Source organism: Danio aesculapii, chromosome 7 (assembly GCF_903798145.1).
Source record: "Danio aesculapii chromosome 7, fDanAes4.1, whole genome shotgun sequence".
Classification (NCBI taxonomy): domain Eukaryota; kingdom Metazoa; phylum Chordata; class Actinopteri; order Cypriniformes; family Danionidae; genus Danio; species Danio aesculapii.
The window spans coordinates 58,826,241-58,846,343 of NC_079441.1; the positions used below are offsets into that span (position 1 = coordinate 58,826,241).

General features: G+C 37.9%; 1 protein-coding gene across 1 annotated transcript in view; it reads right to left on the reverse strand.

The window, feature by feature from the left end:
• Positions 1-20,103, reverse strand: part of htra3b (HtrA serine peptidase 3b) — a 32,528-nt gene that overhangs the window by 2,360 nt on the left and 10,065 nt on the right. The window contains exons 2-8 of the mRNA XM_056462272.1: positions 13,397-13,496; positions 9,382-9,604; positions 8,734-8,928; positions 6,630-6,662; positions 6,251-6,365; positions 6,084-6,141; positions 5,599-5,694 (exon numbers count right to left, since the gene is read on the reverse strand). Coding sequence (XP_056318247.1) covers positions 5,599-5,694; positions 6,084-6,141; positions 6,251-6,365; positions 6,630-6,662; positions 8,734-8,928; positions 9,382-9,604; positions 13,397-13,496 — 820 coding nt within the window. The remainder of the gene's footprint in view (positions 1-5,598; positions 5,695-6,083; positions 6,142-6,250; positions 6,366-6,629; positions 6,663-8,733; positions 8,929-9,381; positions 9,605-13,396; positions 13,497-20,103) is intronic.

Below are 20,103 nucleotides of genomic sequence, written 5' to 3' on the forward strand. Positions count from 1 at the left end.
TTCTTCGCGCTTCACTCTCGCGTTTGTCAGTGTCTGACAGGATCGGGTTTCAAAAGCACGTCAATAATCAAGCGCAGGTTATTATCATCAGCTCAAGAAGTTTGTTATTTTAGATATAATGTTAGACGCGCGCGAGTGCTAGCAAGAAAGCGAAACCGCTCGCGCCTCAGACTGCCTCGTAAAAAACTACGCGGCACAGGGTAAATCTGCTCTTCTTCTTGGCTTTGTGGCTGTTCATCAAGATGACGACAAGGTTTGTTTGAGCCCAGATCGACCATGGCTCGTTATTATATGTATTTATAATTCCGCTATAATCTCTCGCTGTGTAATTCAAACATGGCGTTTTTTTTGTTTTCATTCTGGCTTGTTGCGTAAGCGAATGACGTATCTCTATAAACCAATAGTGGTCAGCTGCGCGTGTGGCTCCGCCTTTTGGTACCCTTTCTTGTGTGTGGTACCCTTTCGAAAGGGTGCCGAAAAAGTGGTACGGTACGGTTCGGTTCGGTACGCTTTTTGACAGTGGAAACGGCCATAAAAGCGTACCAAACCAAACCGAACCGTACCGTACCACTCAGTGGAAACGGGCCTTTAGGTGCCCTAAGACTTTAAATATTTTTTAAACCTGTGTTTTATCTTATAGCATCTCTCTTTAGAGAGAAAAATTATGTACAAAAACAATAAGCCAATGTTTTCCAAAGAACTTAAAGTACTTATAGTTCAAACGAGGCCTGCGGAAGAGCATCTTTGAATGCATAACACATAAAGCTTTGAAGCAGGATGGATACAGCAGCAGCAGCAGAAGAAGAAGATCTCGCCAGTGCCACTCTCAATTATACAGTATATCACTGCAGCCCAGAGACCTTGAAGTAAGAGAAACCTCAGCCACAGGTAGATTTACAGCTGCATAGAATTATGGTTGGGGTAGTGTAGACCATGGATCCTCAACCACATTCCTAGAGGACCACCAGCACTGCATGTTTTGGATGTCTCTTTTAGTCTGTCACACCTATTATAGTTTCTTCGGTCTCTGTTAATAAACTGATGATCTGAATCAGGTCTTTTTGGTTAAGGAGACAAGGAAAATGTGCAGAGCTGTGCATGGATGGATTTGCTCTTGAATGTTTGGACTTTCAGCAGTGAAAATTAAACCACACTGAACTGAACTTCATCTCTGAAAACTGAACTGAAGCGGTTTACATTTACTAGAACTTTTATGTTAAGCTGCTTCGACACAATCTACATTTGTAAAAACAATATAGAAATAAAGATGAATTGAATTGAGAATGTCCAGATATGGTGCTCCTCCAGGAACGTGGTTGAGAAACACTGATGTAGACGACGATAAAACACAATAGTTTACTCTAACAGGTAGGTTTAGGGTGGGGGTAGGTGTAGATGTTAACTCTTTCCCCACCAGTAATGAGATATCTCATCAATTAAAAGACAATGCTTCTCTGACATTGGTGAGTTTTTGCGCCAATCCATGTTTTAGGTATGACAGTAAGGGAAGCCCTAGCGCATGTCCTGAATGAGTTCCAAGACTTCTGGGTCTCCTGGGTGCAAAATGTAAGATGATAAGAGAACGTGTAGATCAGATCGCATGTAAAAATTTATGCTATAAAAAAATTACATATACATCTTTTCTTACTCGAGTAATTTTGATTTTGGAGGGATTTTGGACTATCACTTTTTAATGGAGATTGAGATGGTGGAAGGAAGGAGAGAACGGATTAACATTAAAAGATGTTACTGACCCCCATACATATATACATTAGATGTCGCCTACCCTGTTGTTGTCTATTGGAAGGAATGCATCAATAGAGCCGACATTTTAGTACAGGGTAGCGCTCCTTTGAAATGAATGCGGGACCAAGTTGCACTGTGGGACTGTGGCCATTCAGATCCAGAGAAATGCACATATACACATATATCTACGATCGGGAGTTTCCCCGGAGGTCAGTATGCAATTGTATAATTTTTTATCTGTGTCCTGAAACACTCCTCCTCTCCTGCTTTCACTTCTCATTCTAACGGAGGGAGCGATTCGTTTGTGAATGAATCCCCGTTATGAATGACTCATTCACTTAGCCGACAATAATACAAGTTTCTGGCACCGCAGCATCTCGTTGTCACATTTCTTTTGCATTGTTTGCTGATTTTATTTCACAAAACTAGCATAAGCCGAGTGTTTAGTGCGAGTTTGTGCTACTTTGCCTTATGGTGAATGCAGCAGGTGACTGTATTATCAATAATGTTACCTGTTTAGCACAAAAGTTAATAACATACAAAAACGTAAAAAACTAAATCTTACCTATGAAATGTTCTGCCTTTGTGCTTTGTTTTCTTTGTTTGCTCGTTACTACACACCGCGCTAAAGTCCAGCATCTTCACATAGTAACACTGTCTTGACTAGTGCGGTTGAATGACACTTGTCCTGGGAGCAATGTACAAATATGGTGGCGCTATTGACGCATGCTCAGGGTCCATATGCGATATTTAGTGTATATATCAATGACTGACCCCAATGCGACTGCATTACTAAACAATGAAAACACTTTGAATAAATACACTTCTGAGGATTAATGTTGTTGATTTTTACTGACTTATTTAAACTCTGAGAGATGTAGAGGGAGGGGGGTTGCAAAAATTTTAGGGAGCTTTTAGAAGAGTGGGGATGGGGTAAAACTGGCATGGTGACATAAATACCAGCACATTAATACATGAATTATTTAGCTGGTAAATTTGACTCTTACAGGTATAAATGACCCGTTTTTCGATCTGATCTTATCTAAAAAATGAAAAAGTCAATGACTTGGAAGCTTGAATATTTTGTTGAAGGTTTGTTATTTAATTTAAAAATTGAATTTAAAATGTACTGCTTATGGCAGTTTTAGCATGTGTGAATGTGTTCATAAAACGGTAGGTTACTGCAAGGGGTAGGTTTAAGGTTGGTTTAGGTGTACTGTACAGTAGGTGTAGACGTTAACAAAACAAAATAGGTTACTGTGAAGGGTAGGTTTAGGGTATGTGTAAATGTTAATAAAACACAACAGTTTACTGTAAATGGGGGGTTTAAGATTAAGGTTGGTATAGATGTTAATCTAACACAAAGTCCCACTTATTTGGAGCTTACTCCATCCTTATTTCTAACACTACACTCCTCTCAGCTAAGAACAGCAAAATTGGACAGAAGCCTAAAATTTGACAGAAATTGGACCTAAAATTGGACAGAAGACTACATAATGATTGCCTGGTTTGATGAGTTTCAACTGAGAAATTGTTGAAAATATACAGCCACAAGACTATGTCAGCACGATTGTTTCCTAATGACCACAGTATACCCTATTTGTGATAGCTACTGCTATATAATCTCAAACTGTTTCTTGAACATGACAAAGTTCACTACACTAGAATGGTCTCCAAAATCCCCAGACCTAAATGCAATAGAATAAATTTGAGATATGCAGGACCAGAAGATTTGCATTATGAATGTCACAATCACCAGCGATCTTTACTCTATAGATCGCTGGAAAACATGCACAATATCTTGCTAACTACAAATCTGCCATAATATGGACTACATCTCCATACATGCACTCCGCTCACACACACGTTCCTCATCCTGACTGATCGCACACACACCACCAGAGGATTGTCAAGGACTGATTACACACACTATTTAAACAGCACATACACTCACTCCAGTCGCCGAGTCTTGTTTACTTAAGTGACATTACAACGCGTTTACCTTGTCTTGGTTTTCTCGTGTTTTTGACCCTCGCCTAGTTTGTCTTTTTGTCTTTGTCTGCCGCCTGCCTTCCGACCTCTCGCCGGTTATTGTGACTACGATTCTGTATTGCCTTCACACATCTGTTTGCTCCTGTGTTGATCATTGCTTGCCTGACCATCCTGTTTAATTAAGTGTCAAATTCCCCTGGTTACAGCAGCTACTATGTGATGATATAATATCATCATGGACTAATCTCTGAGGAATGTTTCCAGCAACTTGTTGAAGAATTGAGTGCTCAAGGCAACAGGAGTAGCAAGCTGTGACTAATAAAATGGATGACGAGATAGGTCATCCAAAAATGAATATTTCCACAACATTTACTCGATCTAAAATTATTTTAAACTTTCATGATTTTCTTTCCTCTGTTGAGCACAAAAAAAGATATTCTAAAGAACATTGAAAAAAATAGCCACTGACACCCAAGGTTGTTTTCTTCATTGTATCTTCATTGTACTCTACCTTTGTGTTTAACAGAAGAAAGAAACCCCAAACCGGTTTGAAACAACAGGAGGATGATTATATGATGACAGAATTTTCATTTTGGTGTGAATTTTTGTCTCATGAAATAAAAAAAATACAAATTTTAGATGTTAGTTCCAGTCTGTTAGTTTTGAGGATATCTATAAGCCAGTGTGCTCCTGTGGGAATATGAATTTATATTATCTATATATATATATATATAACTGGTGTGAAAGACCTTAAAATGTCTTGGTTTCCTGAGCCCTGACTGTCTCCAAAGTAAAGCAAATTGTCAGTTTCACAGCATGGCTGAGTCTATTGTTTTCTCTTTTCGGTTAACTGGTCAGACGGGATTGGTCTCCAGAACATCATTTTGCACACTGTTTTCTGCCTTTGTCTTCAGGTGAAACTTTCAGGTCGAAGAAACCCCTTTCATGTGGTCAGAAGCTGGTTTCTAATATGTTGTCATCCACTCTGCAGACTTACATGCTGATGAGATCAGGCCTGAAAAGGCAGTTTACCCTGCCGACAAACAACACTTCATTTGCATGCTTTTAGAATGTTTTAGAATGTATAAAAACGTAGTGCTTGCTGTACAGTTGAGAGTTTTCTTTCGATGACGCCACAGCCACGCTGAGTTCTTCTTATTAAAGGATTCTGCTTTGAAGACAACCGAAAGTTCTCCCTGGTTTTTTGGGCTCTTCTTAGAATTTCACAACAGTTTGGTGCCATGAGCCAGACTAGAGAAATTCACAACACTCCAAAATAGTAACAAAATTCACGTTTAGGAATTCTAAAACTGATATAAACATGCAAAGCTTGCAGATTATCAATAAAATCATAGCCATTTTGTTTTTCACATCACCTCATACTTCAGTTTTTCGTCAAATCTTGACCTATCAAAAGCTCTCTAGTGTCTGACATGCCCAGCCCCCTTCAAGACGCTTCTGATTTGCTTTTCATTTGATGCACTTGAGCTCAACCACTCTCACTGGTAGAGATGTGAGAAAAACTAAACGTTATTGGCTGTTTTTCTCTACTATATGTCCCACCCTCTCTTCATTTTTGAGTTTTGAATTACGTCAAACACTGAATTAAAACTTGCACATTTCAAAGCACTTCATAGGACCTTTAAGAAATGCTCCAGTTTGTATTGTGATATACTTAGTCCATCAGTTTAATATGCCTGTTTAATACAAATCTGCTATTTCTCTTTTCCAGTAGTGGTTTGTGATCTTAAATAAGTTGTCATCCTCTGAGCACAGACGGTGATAAACTGCTTGGCAGTGAGTTCTGAAGCTCAGCCACATCTGAAGGACCACAATGCATCTGGTTTGGTTGATACTCACTTCTGAGCAGGCGAGTGAGGAACCACCTCATGGACGAAGATCCCGCTGCTGACATCAGGGAAATCAGGATTCTGCTGCTTCAGCTCTTCCACCAGACTGGAGGAAACACACACAATTTACACACACACAATGACTAAACAGTCCAGCCCTGTTCATTTACAGTATGTGTGAACCAGAAATTGAAAACTATGTCATTGTGTATTCATCCTACACTTCTTTATGTGTTTCTTTTTATTGTTGGACATAAAGGAAGTTTTTTTTTTAAATGCTGTAAACTGGTAACCATTGACTTCCACTGTTTTTGTTTTTCCTAGTATGGAAGTCAATGGTTACCGGTTTCTAACATTCTTTAAAATATCTTCTTTTGTATCCAACAGGACATCATAAAGGTTTGAAAACATTTGAGGGTGAGTAAATAGTAAGTACATTTTTATTTTCATGTAAACTATCTCTTTAATTTCTAATGCGTTGTCAAGAAAACTTACGCGTCTGTGATGGTGAGCATTCGGATTCCAATGAAACGCTTTTTCACGGATCTTGTCTCTGAAAGAAAATGTGAATGTGTAAACAGTTTTAATCCTGCAAGAAGAGCTCTCGAAAACAAAACATCTAATATCAGATATCATTAACTTTCTAAAAACCTCAAATGTACCCTTGTTTTGCTTTCCCAGAGAATCATTTAAGAAGCGAGTGATTCTGTCTGAAGGAATGGCAAAGGAGATTCCTGCAGCTACTTTCAGTGTGTTGATTCCTATCACCTCTCCATCCTTACAGGAGAGAAATTAAAAGAAATATATAAGTATCAGTATGTTTTAATATGATAAATGTGATGAAAATACTTTCATAATTTTCTCAAACTCATGTCATTATAAATGCTTTTCTTTGTTTCCTACAAGACAAAGGATGAATTTACAATAAGCAGACTTACATTTATAGTTCACATTAAGCAGAAAACAGAGAATATTACAAAGAAATAAATTGACACAAAGATTCAGAGAACTATCAAAGAAATCATAGCATAAAATAATTACCAAATTAACAAGTGGTCCACCTGAGTTGCCATACTGTGAAAAGAAAAGAACAAAATACAAATAATGAATGATACTGCAACAAATATTACCCATGTATTAGATAAATGAGGTTAGATTTGCTCCAAAAGTACTGAAAATAAATGTTCTAGCACTGATCAAAAATATGAATACAAAGTGTAATTCCAGTACAAAACTAAAATACAACCAATTGTCAGAATCACCAAACTACAGAGAAACAAAACAGGCCTCAAGTATGAAAATTCTAGTACCAAATAATAATGCTAATCAATACATTTTTCAATTATTAGTCTAGAATAAAAATATGTGATTCATTTATATATATATATATATATATATATATATATATATATATATATATATATATATATATATATATATATATATATATATATATATATATATATATATATCTTTCTTTGTTCAGTGTCACATAAATAAGAAATAAATGCATAAACTACACTAAAGAATAAATATTACAATTTAAAAACAACTATACAATAGTTTCAAAACATGATCCCACTTTATATGAAATGACCATTGTCATTATATGTAACATCATAGTCCCACTTTATCTGAAATGGCCTTACTTACTATGTACATTTAAAGAAACACTCCCCTTTTTTGTAAATAGGCTCATTTTACAACTTTAAGTGCTCTAAACTAAACTAAAAGTGCTCTCACCAGACCCTGAGATCAACTGAATGATTTTAAATGTGGTAAAACAACTGTTTCAAGAGTTAACTGTTTAACCCTACAACTAGAGGAGTTGTAAAATAAGTCTATTTTAAGGTGATCCTTTAAATTACTTGTTATCTCCTTAAAATGCACTTGTTATGTACATAAACACTAACCGGCTACTTTCTTAGGTACACCTGTCTAACAGCTCGTTAACGCAAATTTCTAATCAGCCAATCACATGGCAGCATCTCAATGCATTTAGGCATGTAGACATGGTCAAGACAATCTGCTGCACTTCAAACTGAGCATCAGAATGGGGAAGAAAGGTGGTTTAAGTGACTTTGAACATGGCATGGTTTTTGGTGCCAGACGGGCTGGTCTCAGTATTTCAGAAACTGCTGATCTACTGGGATTTTTATGAACAACCATCTCTAGGGTTTACAGAGAAGGGTCCAAAAAAGAGAAAATATCCAGTGAGCGGCAGTTCTGTGGGCGAAAATGCCTTGTTGATGTCAGAGAAGAATGGCCAGACTGCTTCCAGCTGATAGAAAGGCAACAGTAACTCAAATAACCACTCGTTACAACTGAGGTCTGCAGAAGAGCATCTCTGAACGCACAACATGACCAACCTTGAGGCGAATGGGCTACAGCAGCAGAAGACCACACCGAATGCCACTCCTGTCAGTTAAGAACAGGTGTATCTAATAACATGGCCAGTGAGTGTATGTTTTTAAATTATACTTCTGTATATGAATCTGTAAATAATTTGACATATCCCATAAACTGTCCAAATCACCAAATCTGTCCCCAACCTTAACTGTGCCCAACCTTAATAGCACCACAAGTCTTGTGTAATACAATATGAATGCAGTAACTGCATTGTTCTGTATTTTTAGGTAAATATCTATTAGTTATGACCACCTAATATAATATAAAACTGCAGAAATTAGTTTCAGTTGTTGTCTAGATTTCTTAAAAAACTCTAGGGCTGGGCGATATGGCAAAAATGCAATCTTGGTAATTATTTTCCATATTAAATGATAATGATATACATTTCAATATCAGTTGTTAATGCTTCCAGATTTAAAAGAGTACCTCAACCATGACTGAAGCCACAAAAATTAGAGGGTCCATTAAATGACATCACATACTTTCAGCCAATAAATTTTCGGTGGCTGGAAATTGGTACATCCTAATATCAACAAACTTTTAGATTCCTATTGTTGCTTATTTCTGCTGTGTGATTGGCTCCTAGCTCTATATGAAGTAAAAAAAAGTCCAGAGCTTAACATTGTTACTGACAAGCATTTTATCGCGATTTGACATAATATTGTTTATCGGCCCAGCCCTACACAACACCCATTAAAACTCCAGCATGTGTTGTTCTGGTTGTTGAGTGTCTTACGTTGATGATGGCGTCAGTCTGGATATAGTCCATGTCTGAGTCCTGGAGCCCCAGTTCTTTCCCATCTCTCTGTGCAGTGCTGACGATTCCTGTCGTCACTGTGTTCTGCAGGGCAAACGGGCTGCCGATAGCCACCACAAACTCGCCCGGCCGCAGGTCTGCAGAGTGACCCAGCAGCAACACGGGCAGCTTTTTCTGCCAAGAAAGACAGACAGCAAATGCACTTTGACTTATGTCGCATAAATCAATTAACAAATTGTAGGTTACACACTCTCTCCACTCTGTCTGCACCAGACACTTTCTTATAAACACATTATGTTTATGGAAATATAGTGAAAGTCAATGTGCTTCATGCAGGTGAGTGGGCTTGACAAGCCACCTGAAGGAGACACACTTTATTTCTCTCCACATGCACCAGACACCTTCATATAAGCACCCCATACTTCTAGGTGTTCTTCACACAGTTGAGTGGACTTGACAATCCATCTGCGTCTCTCTCTTTTCTATATCTCAGACTTATAGCATTTATATACTGCTACTCTGATGATTTAAAGTGTTTCTTTTATCCTCACTTGTAAGTTTCTATGGATAAAAGCAACTGCTAAATGATTCAATGTACAATCATAATGCAGTAGTAATGGCTGTTACCTGTGGGTTTATTTTGATGGTGGCAATGTCTGACTTCTTGTCTATGTCTTGGATTGTGGCTTCATACACGTCTCCATCTCGCATCTGAACTTTGAGACGCTGATGACCCGAGACTGATGTTGTACTGGACACCACATGGGCATTTGTCACGATTAACCCAGTTTCTGACATCACAAATCCAGAACCGCTTGACAGTGGGACCGTCCGACCAAACAGAGGGTGGCTAGAGGGACAAAAATATACACAGCATGAAATAAGATAAAATTCACTTTGGTTAATTTCACATACTTGCATTGAACATTGAGTGTGTTTGGATGTACTGAAAACAAGTTAAATTTAGTTTTGTTTTCTTCCCTTGTAAAGAGACAACCTATTAAGACTTTAATAGCACTTTATTTTAAGGATCAGTCTTACTACTTGTGGCTTACTTTTACCTGCCTATTGTTAAGCTATTTGTTTATTTGTACTTATAAAGAACATGTTCACAATTATCCTATTCTAAAACCCTAATCATACCCAATGCCAAAAACTACTACCTTAAAAGTAACACTTGTGAGTTCTGTTTCATAATGGTTTGTAAAATAGTACAATAGGAACTGTACCCTCAAATACTTAAAAAGTGCGACTAATAATTTCAAAGTAATTGTAAAATCTAAAACGAAATCTTCCTCTTTTGATATCTCCCTCACATTACATTGCGTCACAACCTACATTCACTCTCACCCTTTCAACTTTCCGCTGTGATTAAAAAATCAATTTACTTGACTTGATAATAAGATCTTGTTTGGATGCTAGTTCCCCACTATCATCTTGGCCAGTGTGCCACCACTCTCTCACTCTTCCAACTCTTGCCTACTCTTCAAAACATTCTCCTCCTTCCTCTGTCCTCATCATCCTGCTCGCTCATCGGTTCTAATTATTTTGCAACATTTTTTACCAATAAAATGGCAACCATCAGTTGTTGCAAGAACACACCAAATTAACAACTACACACTCACTGTGTCCTATCCAGGACCCGATCCGATCTTCTTCAAGCCATCTTCCTTTTGGTTGTACGTGCACTTATTCCCATTATTAACACATCTCTTTATTCTACATTTTCCTATCCCACTCAACAAGCTCAAATAACTCTACTGCTTAAAAAGCAATCTCAAACCCAGCTCTTGTACAATTACAGACCAATATCCCTCCTGCCATACATATAAAAAATAAAAATGTGATGTCTTCAAACAAGTATCTGCCTTTCTCAATCAAAACAATGTCATGCACACTAACCAGTCATGTTTTCACTGAGACTGCTCTGCTCCCATGTGTAAGTTCTGAGAATATCAAGAGCTGCATCCAAATCCTCAGGTGGTCTTGCTGGGTTTAACTGTTGCTTTTGATATGGTGAACCACCAAATTCTTCTGGCAACCCTCAAGACAATGGGCATCTCAAGAACCACAGTCTTTTGGGGTTTCATGGAGGGGTGAAGTACTGAATCTGAGCCAGCTTGCCACTGTGGTGTCTCAAGGCTCAGTTCTGCTTATCTGCTCTCTTTACATGGCATCACTTGGATCTTGAATTTAGAAACATGGCTTTTACAACATCTGCTATGCTCATAACACCTAACTCTACCTTTTATTCAAACTTGATGATCTGACAGTCGCTAACTAGATATCAGTTTGTCTGACAGATATTGAATGAAGGACCACCACCTTTAATCAATTGCTGGTAATCCCGTCCAGTCCAATGCTTAACCACAACTTCACCATACGACTGGGCACCTTGACAATAACTCCTCCTAGGACAGTCAGGAACCTAGGAGTGGTTCTTGATGACCAGCTGAAATTTACAGACCACATCGCTGCAACTGCCCATTCATGCCAATTTGCCCTACATAACATCAGGAAGATTAGACCCTTCTTATAAGAGCATGCTGCTCAACTGCATGTTCAAGCTCTTGTCCTGCTAGCAATGATCTTTTGGCTGGCCTCACAAACACCATCAAGCACCTGCAGCTGATTAAGTATTCAGCAGTGAGATTAAAAAGCACATCCCACCTTTATTCATCAGTCTATACTGGCTGCCAGTTGCCAAACTTATCAATTTCAAGGCACTCATCTCACATCATTCGTCCAACAAAATAATGTTGTATTTCATTAATATATAATCATTTATCTGTCCAACAACAATTCTGCAATTTTGAGTGTGCTCCACCACCGTTTGGAGTTTGAACATATTTACCCCAAAATTGGTTTGAAGAATTTCAATGTACAAGTAGTGTCACCTGCTTGACAGTCCTGCCTGCCTGACTCCTCCAGTGCACTTTTGTGTCAGCTACAGGCTCATAAGCTGGAACCACCATTCACTGATGTTTTGCCTTCTACCCGGTACATTTCCTTGTGGGGGGGTGGCTTATGGGGACATCAGGATGGAATGTCGCTGTCCAACCCCTGACTCTACATTTGACTGCTAAATCAGAGTACATGTGCCACTAGTACTCATGTGCCGCTGCCAACTCAATCACAAAAACCTTCTTGGTTATTGCTGACCAAATCACCTCATCTGGTCTTAGTTCTGCTTGGGTGATCTTTGTTGGAAAGATGAGTTGTGAGTCTAAGTCAATGCGCATCTCCCACCCCTTTCCAGGTGCGAGCAGGCACTTTTTCTTTGTACATGTTCATGACAAATACTGCAGAAGACCTATTGGAACCTGCATGGACCTAAGATTCTCACAGAAATCAGTCAAATTTGGTGAAGGAAAAATCATAGTTTGGGGTTACATTCAGTATGGGGGTGTGCGAGAGATCTGCAGAGTGGATGGCAACATCAACAGCCTGATATATCAAGACATTTGTGCTGCCCATTACATTACAAAACACAGGAGAGGGTGAATTCTTCAGCAGGATAGCGCTCCTTCTCATACTTCAGCCTTCACATCAAAGTTCCTGAAAGCAAAGAAGGTCAAGGTGCTCCAGAATTGACAAACCCGGTCACCAGACATGAACATTATTGAGCATGTCTGGGGTAAGATGAAGAGGGAAGCATTGAAGATGAATCCAAAGAATATTGATGAACTCTGGGAGTCCTGCAAGAACGCTTTCTTTGCCATTCCAGATTACTTTATTAGTAAATGATTTGAGTCATTGAGTCAGAGATGTATGGATGCAGTCCTCCAAGCTCATGAGAGTCATACACAATATTCATTATTTCTCCACTGCACCTACGACTTTATATTCTATACTAGACACTATTTCTGTTCAGTGACAAGACTTTTGTCTAAGCAAAGTCAGACCTTACTGTCCTAATGAAATCAGTAAAAATCAAGGCATGATCATGTTTTATTTTGGTCATATAAGCGTAATCTAGAGGCCTTTGCCTTTCATATAAACCACTTCTGATACCAAATGATCAACTAGAAGTCAAGTTATTATTTGTTGTTCCTAAACCTTCGATAAGCGACAAGATTTTTTTCATGTAGTGTCTAGTCAAAATTATTGACATCATCATAACGTTAAGTAAAGATCATGTACCATGAATATATTTTGTTTATTGCCTCCTATAAATATATCAAACTGTGCATTGCTAAGACCTTAATTTGAACTTTAAAAGTGATTTTCTTCAGTATTCAAATTTTTTGAACCCTCAGATTCCAGTTCTCAAATAGCTCCATCTCTGCCAAATATTGTGCTATTCTGAAAAAATATACATTACTGGAAAACATATTTATTCAAATGTCAGATAATGCATATATCTCAATTTCCAGAAATGTACCCTAATGACTGCGTTTGTGGTCCTGGCTCACAAATATGCACCTACTGTATATAAAACATGTGTTTTCCCCATTTCTCCTTGCCTAACATCATTCTCAAATGACAAGACTTGGCAAAAGCAGCAGTGCATGTGTTCTGCTTGGTCTTTCACACACAGCTGTGTTTGTAAAGCACCTTCCTCTTACTTCCCCACAGTTTTAAAGCAGCGAACACAAAGCACTGCCACACCATCTAAGTGCTTGTGTGTGTTTGGACTTACTTGAGGAACAGCTCAATGTGCACCACAGCAGGGGCGATCTTCTCTACCACGTCAGCAATGAAGTTGAATTTGTATCTCGGGCTGTTGGGATGTGTGGGACCTATACTAGCAAAAATAATTACACATGTTAATTAATAATCCCAATCTAGACTGCTTTACATTTTTTTCTGTAGTGCAGCTGCTCATTCTATTGTCATAATACACATTATACAAATGTGTTTTCCTTTGATATTTGTTTATTTTTTTAAAACTAAATATGGTTTTGTTATTTTCCCTTATAAACAGTCTCCTTATTACGACAATACTTTCAAAAAACTTGCAAAATAATAGGATGTTTCAGGACACTTAACTACTTGTTAAGTACATGCTTTGTGAAACAAAAGCTGTTTGGACAATTATTTTTTACAATGTTATATTTAGGGGTGAAGTTTCCTTTTTTAGCTCCTCCTCTCATCTTTTACTGGCACCAAACCAAGGATTGGAGTGGCGTGGCTAAACATATCTCAGCCAAGCATTCAAACTGATGTCATCAGAGAACTGTTTTTTTTTTTCTAATTAGGTTCCGATAAGCCCAAATAGCAAAGAGAAATAAAAAATGGATGTCAAAAACACCTTGGGCCTTTAGAGGTTAAAATACAGTTTTCTGGATTTAATATGTTTTGTGTTGCATATCGCACATATGATCCGCTCTGTGCTTCGTCTCTGAGCTGAAGCAGATCGTACTTGTGTGTTGTGAATACAGACTTCTTCCACCTCAAAGGAAATCGTATTTACACTGTCTGTATTCCTATGCAGGACTATTCACCAAATAAAAATGAACAATGTATGTATCTCCTTGTTCCCTGTATACTGACTGTATATGCATGTAGGCAATGTATTTTCCCTTTGAAACTTGCTGTAAAAAGGTGCTTTCAAAAAATGACTAATAATGAGTTTAGATCAACAGAGCTTGACTACTGTTATTTTCTTATACAGTATTTACAAGTGTTTGAGCGAACCCTCAGTTTGAACACTCTTTGATGTAAATTAATTACCAATTTCAGCATGCGGCAAGAAGGGAGTGGCACATAACAAATTCGAGATTAGATTTGATTGGTCAGAAGATTTGATGAGAAACTGAAGCTTGAGGTAATGTCAAGAAAATTGTTGATTAATTTAGCTGGAGGTGACAAAGCAAAAATTTTGAATGTGTTAAGCCTCGGCATGCAGGGTGAAGGAAAAAACTAAGTGCGAATCCAAACGCAGCATTTAACAAAGATTTAATGAAAAACAACCAGAGGAAAACACAAACTGGTATATATAGTCCTCCTAATCATTAGAACATCCACCGCAGCTGAGTCTGTGTATACTGTAGCTGGGACCGGAAGAGAGTTTGTAGCTGCGGTCACACTAGAGCAGGGATGTCAAAGTCAATTCCTGGAGGGCCGCAGCCCTGCACAGTTTAGTTCCAGCCATGCTTTAACACACTTACCTGTAGGTTTCAAACAAGACTGAAAGACTTAATTAGTTTGATCTGTTTAATTAGGGTTGGAACTAAACTGTGCAGGGCTGCGGCCCTCCAGGAATTGACTTTGACATCCCTGCACTAGAGTTTGTGGGTGCAAAATTCTGTTGTATGGCGCTGCGAAAAGGGGCGGGATTAAATAAGATGATTAGACATTTTAAAAAGCGAGCGATTGGTCCTTTAATTGGTATTTGGTATTTTAAATTTCTGTGCAGAGATGACATGTTTTGATCCTCGTTTGGTCTCATGCAGTCAAGTGATGCGATTTCGCAGGTCAGAACTTTGAACTTTGCAAAGCAGTGAACTGTGAAACTTGACGCACGAACTTGTGTTTCCGGTCTGACGCATTCTTGTGCGCATGAATGGAAGTCTATGAGGAGAAAAGTGCAGTGTGACTGCAGCTTTGTTTTGTGATGTGACATGCATATAATTCTCCAGTGATTCACAGTCGCTGGTACTCGTTGCAAAATGTTTAAACCAGGGGTGTCCAAACATGGTCCAGGAGGGCCGGTGTCCTGCATAGTTTAGCTCCAACTTCCTTTAACACACCTGCCTGGAAGTTTCCTAAGTATACCTAGAAATAGTTTGATTAGCTGGTTCGGGTGTGTTTAATTGGGGTTTGATCTAAAATATGCAGGACACCGGCCCTCCAGGACCAAGTTTGGACACCACTGGTTTAAACCTTCTAAATCAGGGTATATGCAGGAATCCTAAAGGAAATTTCAATACCTTTTAAGGCCATTTAAAAACATTTTCTGATTAATTTAGGACCTCATCGTCAATTCAAGTTCTAATCAGTATCAAACCTTTAACTTAATAAACAGTTGCTAATAAACAGTTGTAGGTAAATCAATGAATGGAGCACAACCATGCAACAGAACTCAGATAAGCACTGAAGAAACAAACCTTGAAAGAATAAATTACGGGGTTGTTTTTCAGCGACTGTTTAAACTTGTCTTTCTCCAACCAGTATGCGAGTATGCAAACTTGCATTATCCCATTTTGCCATCTGTTTTGCTTTATGGCAGGGCTATTCAATTAGTTTGTCATGGGGGGCCAGTTCATGAAGAGCATCCTAAATGAGGGGCCGGAGAGATTAGACTTACAATATAAGTGATGACACAACAGCAATATAAGAGCCCACATGTTGTATTTTTGCTCCTTAAGACACCCACGTTGTAATTTTCTACATAAACATGTTAACAAATTGTATTCTGAAACTACATAACATCACTGCATTGTACAATAGGCTTTTTTTTTTTTCAAACATTCAATTGTTGTATTTCAAAGCACAACAAAAGCAGTGCATTGCTTAAGTAGGCTTCTTCTACATTCAGACACATTCATGTGTTATGTTTTGAACTGCATAACAATTATAGATGCAACAATTATAGATTTTTGCATATTTGGCATATTTTCTTCATTGGAAATAACAAACTTGCATGTGGAAAAGATGCGATATGTGAATGGCCCGCTGCTATAGTTAATTCAGTGTGTGTGCGTATTAGCCTTGGTGTAGCTATAAGCTCGGAACTTTAAACTAGCACACAGGTGGCATAACTTTGTTTAGTTGCAGCAGTTAAGAAGCTTTTAAGCTTAAGTATTCTAATGTTTTCATCTGCTTACGCCACTCACTTAATGTCAGGAGCTCAACAGCAGCTCGTGCTGTAATGAACAGACGCACATCACTTCATGACAATAGCGGCCGTTTTTCGACTGAACTAAACTTATTTTCGATGTCTTGGTCACACAATTTGGAGAGCCGGAACAAATTGTCTCGGGGGCCGCCAATTGAATAGCCCTGATCTATGGTTCCGCTACATGTGGGGAACATCACATCACCTTTCAGAGTTTGTCGCAAATTACTTGACATGACCTGGACAGAGGAGAGCTTGGCCGGATGCACCCGGCCCGTACCAAATCGAGGAAAATAAATATATTTATGCTTTTTTGGAGTCAAACAATTTGGACAATGCTTGAACAAAATTTAAGACCTCGTAAAAACATGATTAAGACTTTTTTATAACTTTTAAGTGCCTTAATATTCTCATAATTAATTTATCAACTTTTAATACTTTTTAAGACCCCGCGGACACCCTGTAGATATGAATTTTGTCACTTTTACAATAGACAACTTTACTTTGTTCTTTGTATTATTCTTTACTTTATCAAGGGTCGCCACAATGGAATGAACCACCAAATATGCTAAATCCAAGGACATGAAAATATACTAGAAATTATTGCTAAATGCGATTTTTATTTTTTTTGTAATTATTGCTAAAAGCTATTTTCTGAACTAATAGAGAAAAATCTATGACTGGCCTTTTAATTATTAGAAAAATAATTCACATCCGAGGCATCGTGGCTGTTACAACTCGAGTATGCATTATGTTTGATAATTGAACACTTTATAATTGTGCAACATAGAATCAAGCAATTAACAGCCCCCGAAGGAGTGGGCACAGCCATTTAAATCGTATTGGCAGGAGACTTCCACTCTTAATCACTTTTATTCATTTTAGACATTAAAAACAGCTTATTATGCTGCTCTGTTGCTTACTGATATTTTCTTATTCTATTATTCTACTTTGTTTGTATAGTCATGCAAACATTTGTTTGTAGAGTAGTTTGACCAGTTTCTGCCGTTTATTATTCCTAGTCATTTCTCCTATAGGCAACTGAATCGGAAGTTCTAAAACAATTGCAAAAACGAGCGCACTTCAGTATAGCAGAATAAGGTCAGTAATGCACAAGGTAGTGATGTGGACACACCAACAAGCAGATTGGCCATTACACTTTTGAATGTGCATTATTTTTTAATTGAACAGGCTATCAATTATTCTACTTATTTTTATTTCAGGACATTTGTCAGGTTTTTGCCATCAAACTGCTCCTGTGTGTGTTACAACTTTCTAAAGCATCTGTTTTGTTTTGATCTGATTTTTGACATTTGTAGTCTGTGAAATACTGATCTCATTCAGTGTAGTGATGAGAAACTGCAATGTGTTTAAGATCTGCCATCAACTACTTCAGCGACAAGTTCATATGAAAATAATATCACACCTTTATCAGCCAGTCAGAAATAAGCATTCAACAAGTTCTTCCATTGTTTTGACAGTATTATTATTGTGTTAAAGCAATTAAAAATATATTATTAAAGTGTAAAAGCATGTTAAGCTAAACTGCCATTTCTGCTGAAACTTATTTTATGATTTAACTTTTATCATATACTTAATTAAATGTATATAAAATTTAATAAACATATAATAAAAGTATAAAATATAATAATTGAACAAATAATCTCGAACAACACTATGTCCAGTTCTTCACACATCTTTTGCTGCTTGTGTTTGGAACATAAAAATACTTGGAGTTCTTTAAATCATGACTTAAAATGTTTGTTATAAAAGTTTTACAGTAACTGGACTTTAAAAAGAGTGTTGTTTTTTCTTTGATCTACCACAAGTATATTAGGGAACACTATTAAAAAGGGTCGCTATTAAAAACACTATTAAAAAATTTAGTCAAATATGAACTAATTCAATTGTTGGGTTAACATTTTTATTGAAAGATTGAGTTTGTCCATATTTGATCCAAACTGGGTGCAAACAATGAGGTAGATTTTCCAAATAATAGATAATAATAATAATTAATTGTATTTAATTGCGCCTTGACATGATGGCGCAGTGGGTAGCGCTGTTGCCTAACAGTTCGAGCCCCAGCTGTGTCAGTTAGCATATCTGTGAGGAGTTTGTATGTTCTCCCCGCGTTAGCGTGGCTTTCCTCCGGGTGCTCAGGTTTCCCCTACAAGTCCAAAGACATGCGCTATAGGAGAATTGGGTAAGCTAAATTGACCGTAGTGTACTGTATGTGTGTGAATGAGTGTGTATGGGACACCCAAGGTTGCCGTACAAAATACACATAAAAAATGTAACAATTATTAAACAACCCCTGAAATCAGTGCAAATATGAAAAAATACAGAAACACAGAAACACATCTGCATACAAACATTATATACAAAAAGCATAGTAATAATAATAATCTCATAAGCATATAATAATGATAATCATAAAAAGGCTTATGTAAAAAGATGGATCTTAAGATGAGATTTAATAGTATGGAGAGTGGAGTCTGACTGAAGCAGCCCTGATTTACAGGCGTGCAGTGTTTATATACCTTCCACACATTCAGTTGGCATGCAGTGATGAGTTGGACAAAGTCTTTTCAAACACAGGAAATGTTCCTCTGTAATTGGGTCTAAAATCACTAGCTGGTTTTTAACCTCATGCATGCTTAAGTTGTGCTAGGCTTGCTGTGTGTTTGGAGAGAACGAGGGAAGTGTGAAGATATAGTGATAGGGCAGGGCATTTTCTACAAACATCAGGGTGGTTTTTCCCTTCACTTCTGTTTCCTGTTACAGTGTTGGCACAGACATCATTACTTTGGGTGCACACCCTGATTGTCCTACTAACCTAAAATCCAGAGCCAGTAAAGAATCAGTTTAAAAGCTGGGTTAGTGCTTTGGTGCATTAAAGGGACAGTTCACCCAAAACTGAAACTTCTGTCATCATTTACTCACCCTTCACTTGCCACAAAGTTTTTCCTACTATGGAAGTCAGAGGTTACAGGTTTCCAGTCTTCTTCAGAATAATGTTTTTTAAGTTCAGCCATATGATGGTGACGTAAATAGTGAGTACATTTACATTTTTGGGTGAACTAACCCTTTTAGTACTCATAATGGACATGACCCGCTTCATTGTCATTTGACTTGATTGATTGATTCATTCATTCATTCACTCATTTTCCTTTGGCTTCTCCTTCTGGCATGTGTTATACGCAGCGGATGCTATTCCAGCCGAAACCCAGTACTGGGAAACACCCATAGACACTCAGATTCACACCAATTTAGTTCATGAATTCACCTATAGCACATGTGTTTGGACTTGTGGGGGAAACCAGAGCAGCCGGAGGAAACCCACTCCAACACAGGGGAGAACATGCAAACTCCGCACAGAAACGCCAACAGGCCCAGCCTAGGCTCAAACCAGCGACCTTCTTGGCTAACCACTGAGCCACCATCCCACCCTGACTTGATTTATGTTTCTGGTAATTAATGAATGAATAGTTTGTTAATTAGAAAGTAGTCTAGGTTGTAATTAAGTTATGTGGCAGTCTATTTACAATAGAGGGTAGGTGCAAGCA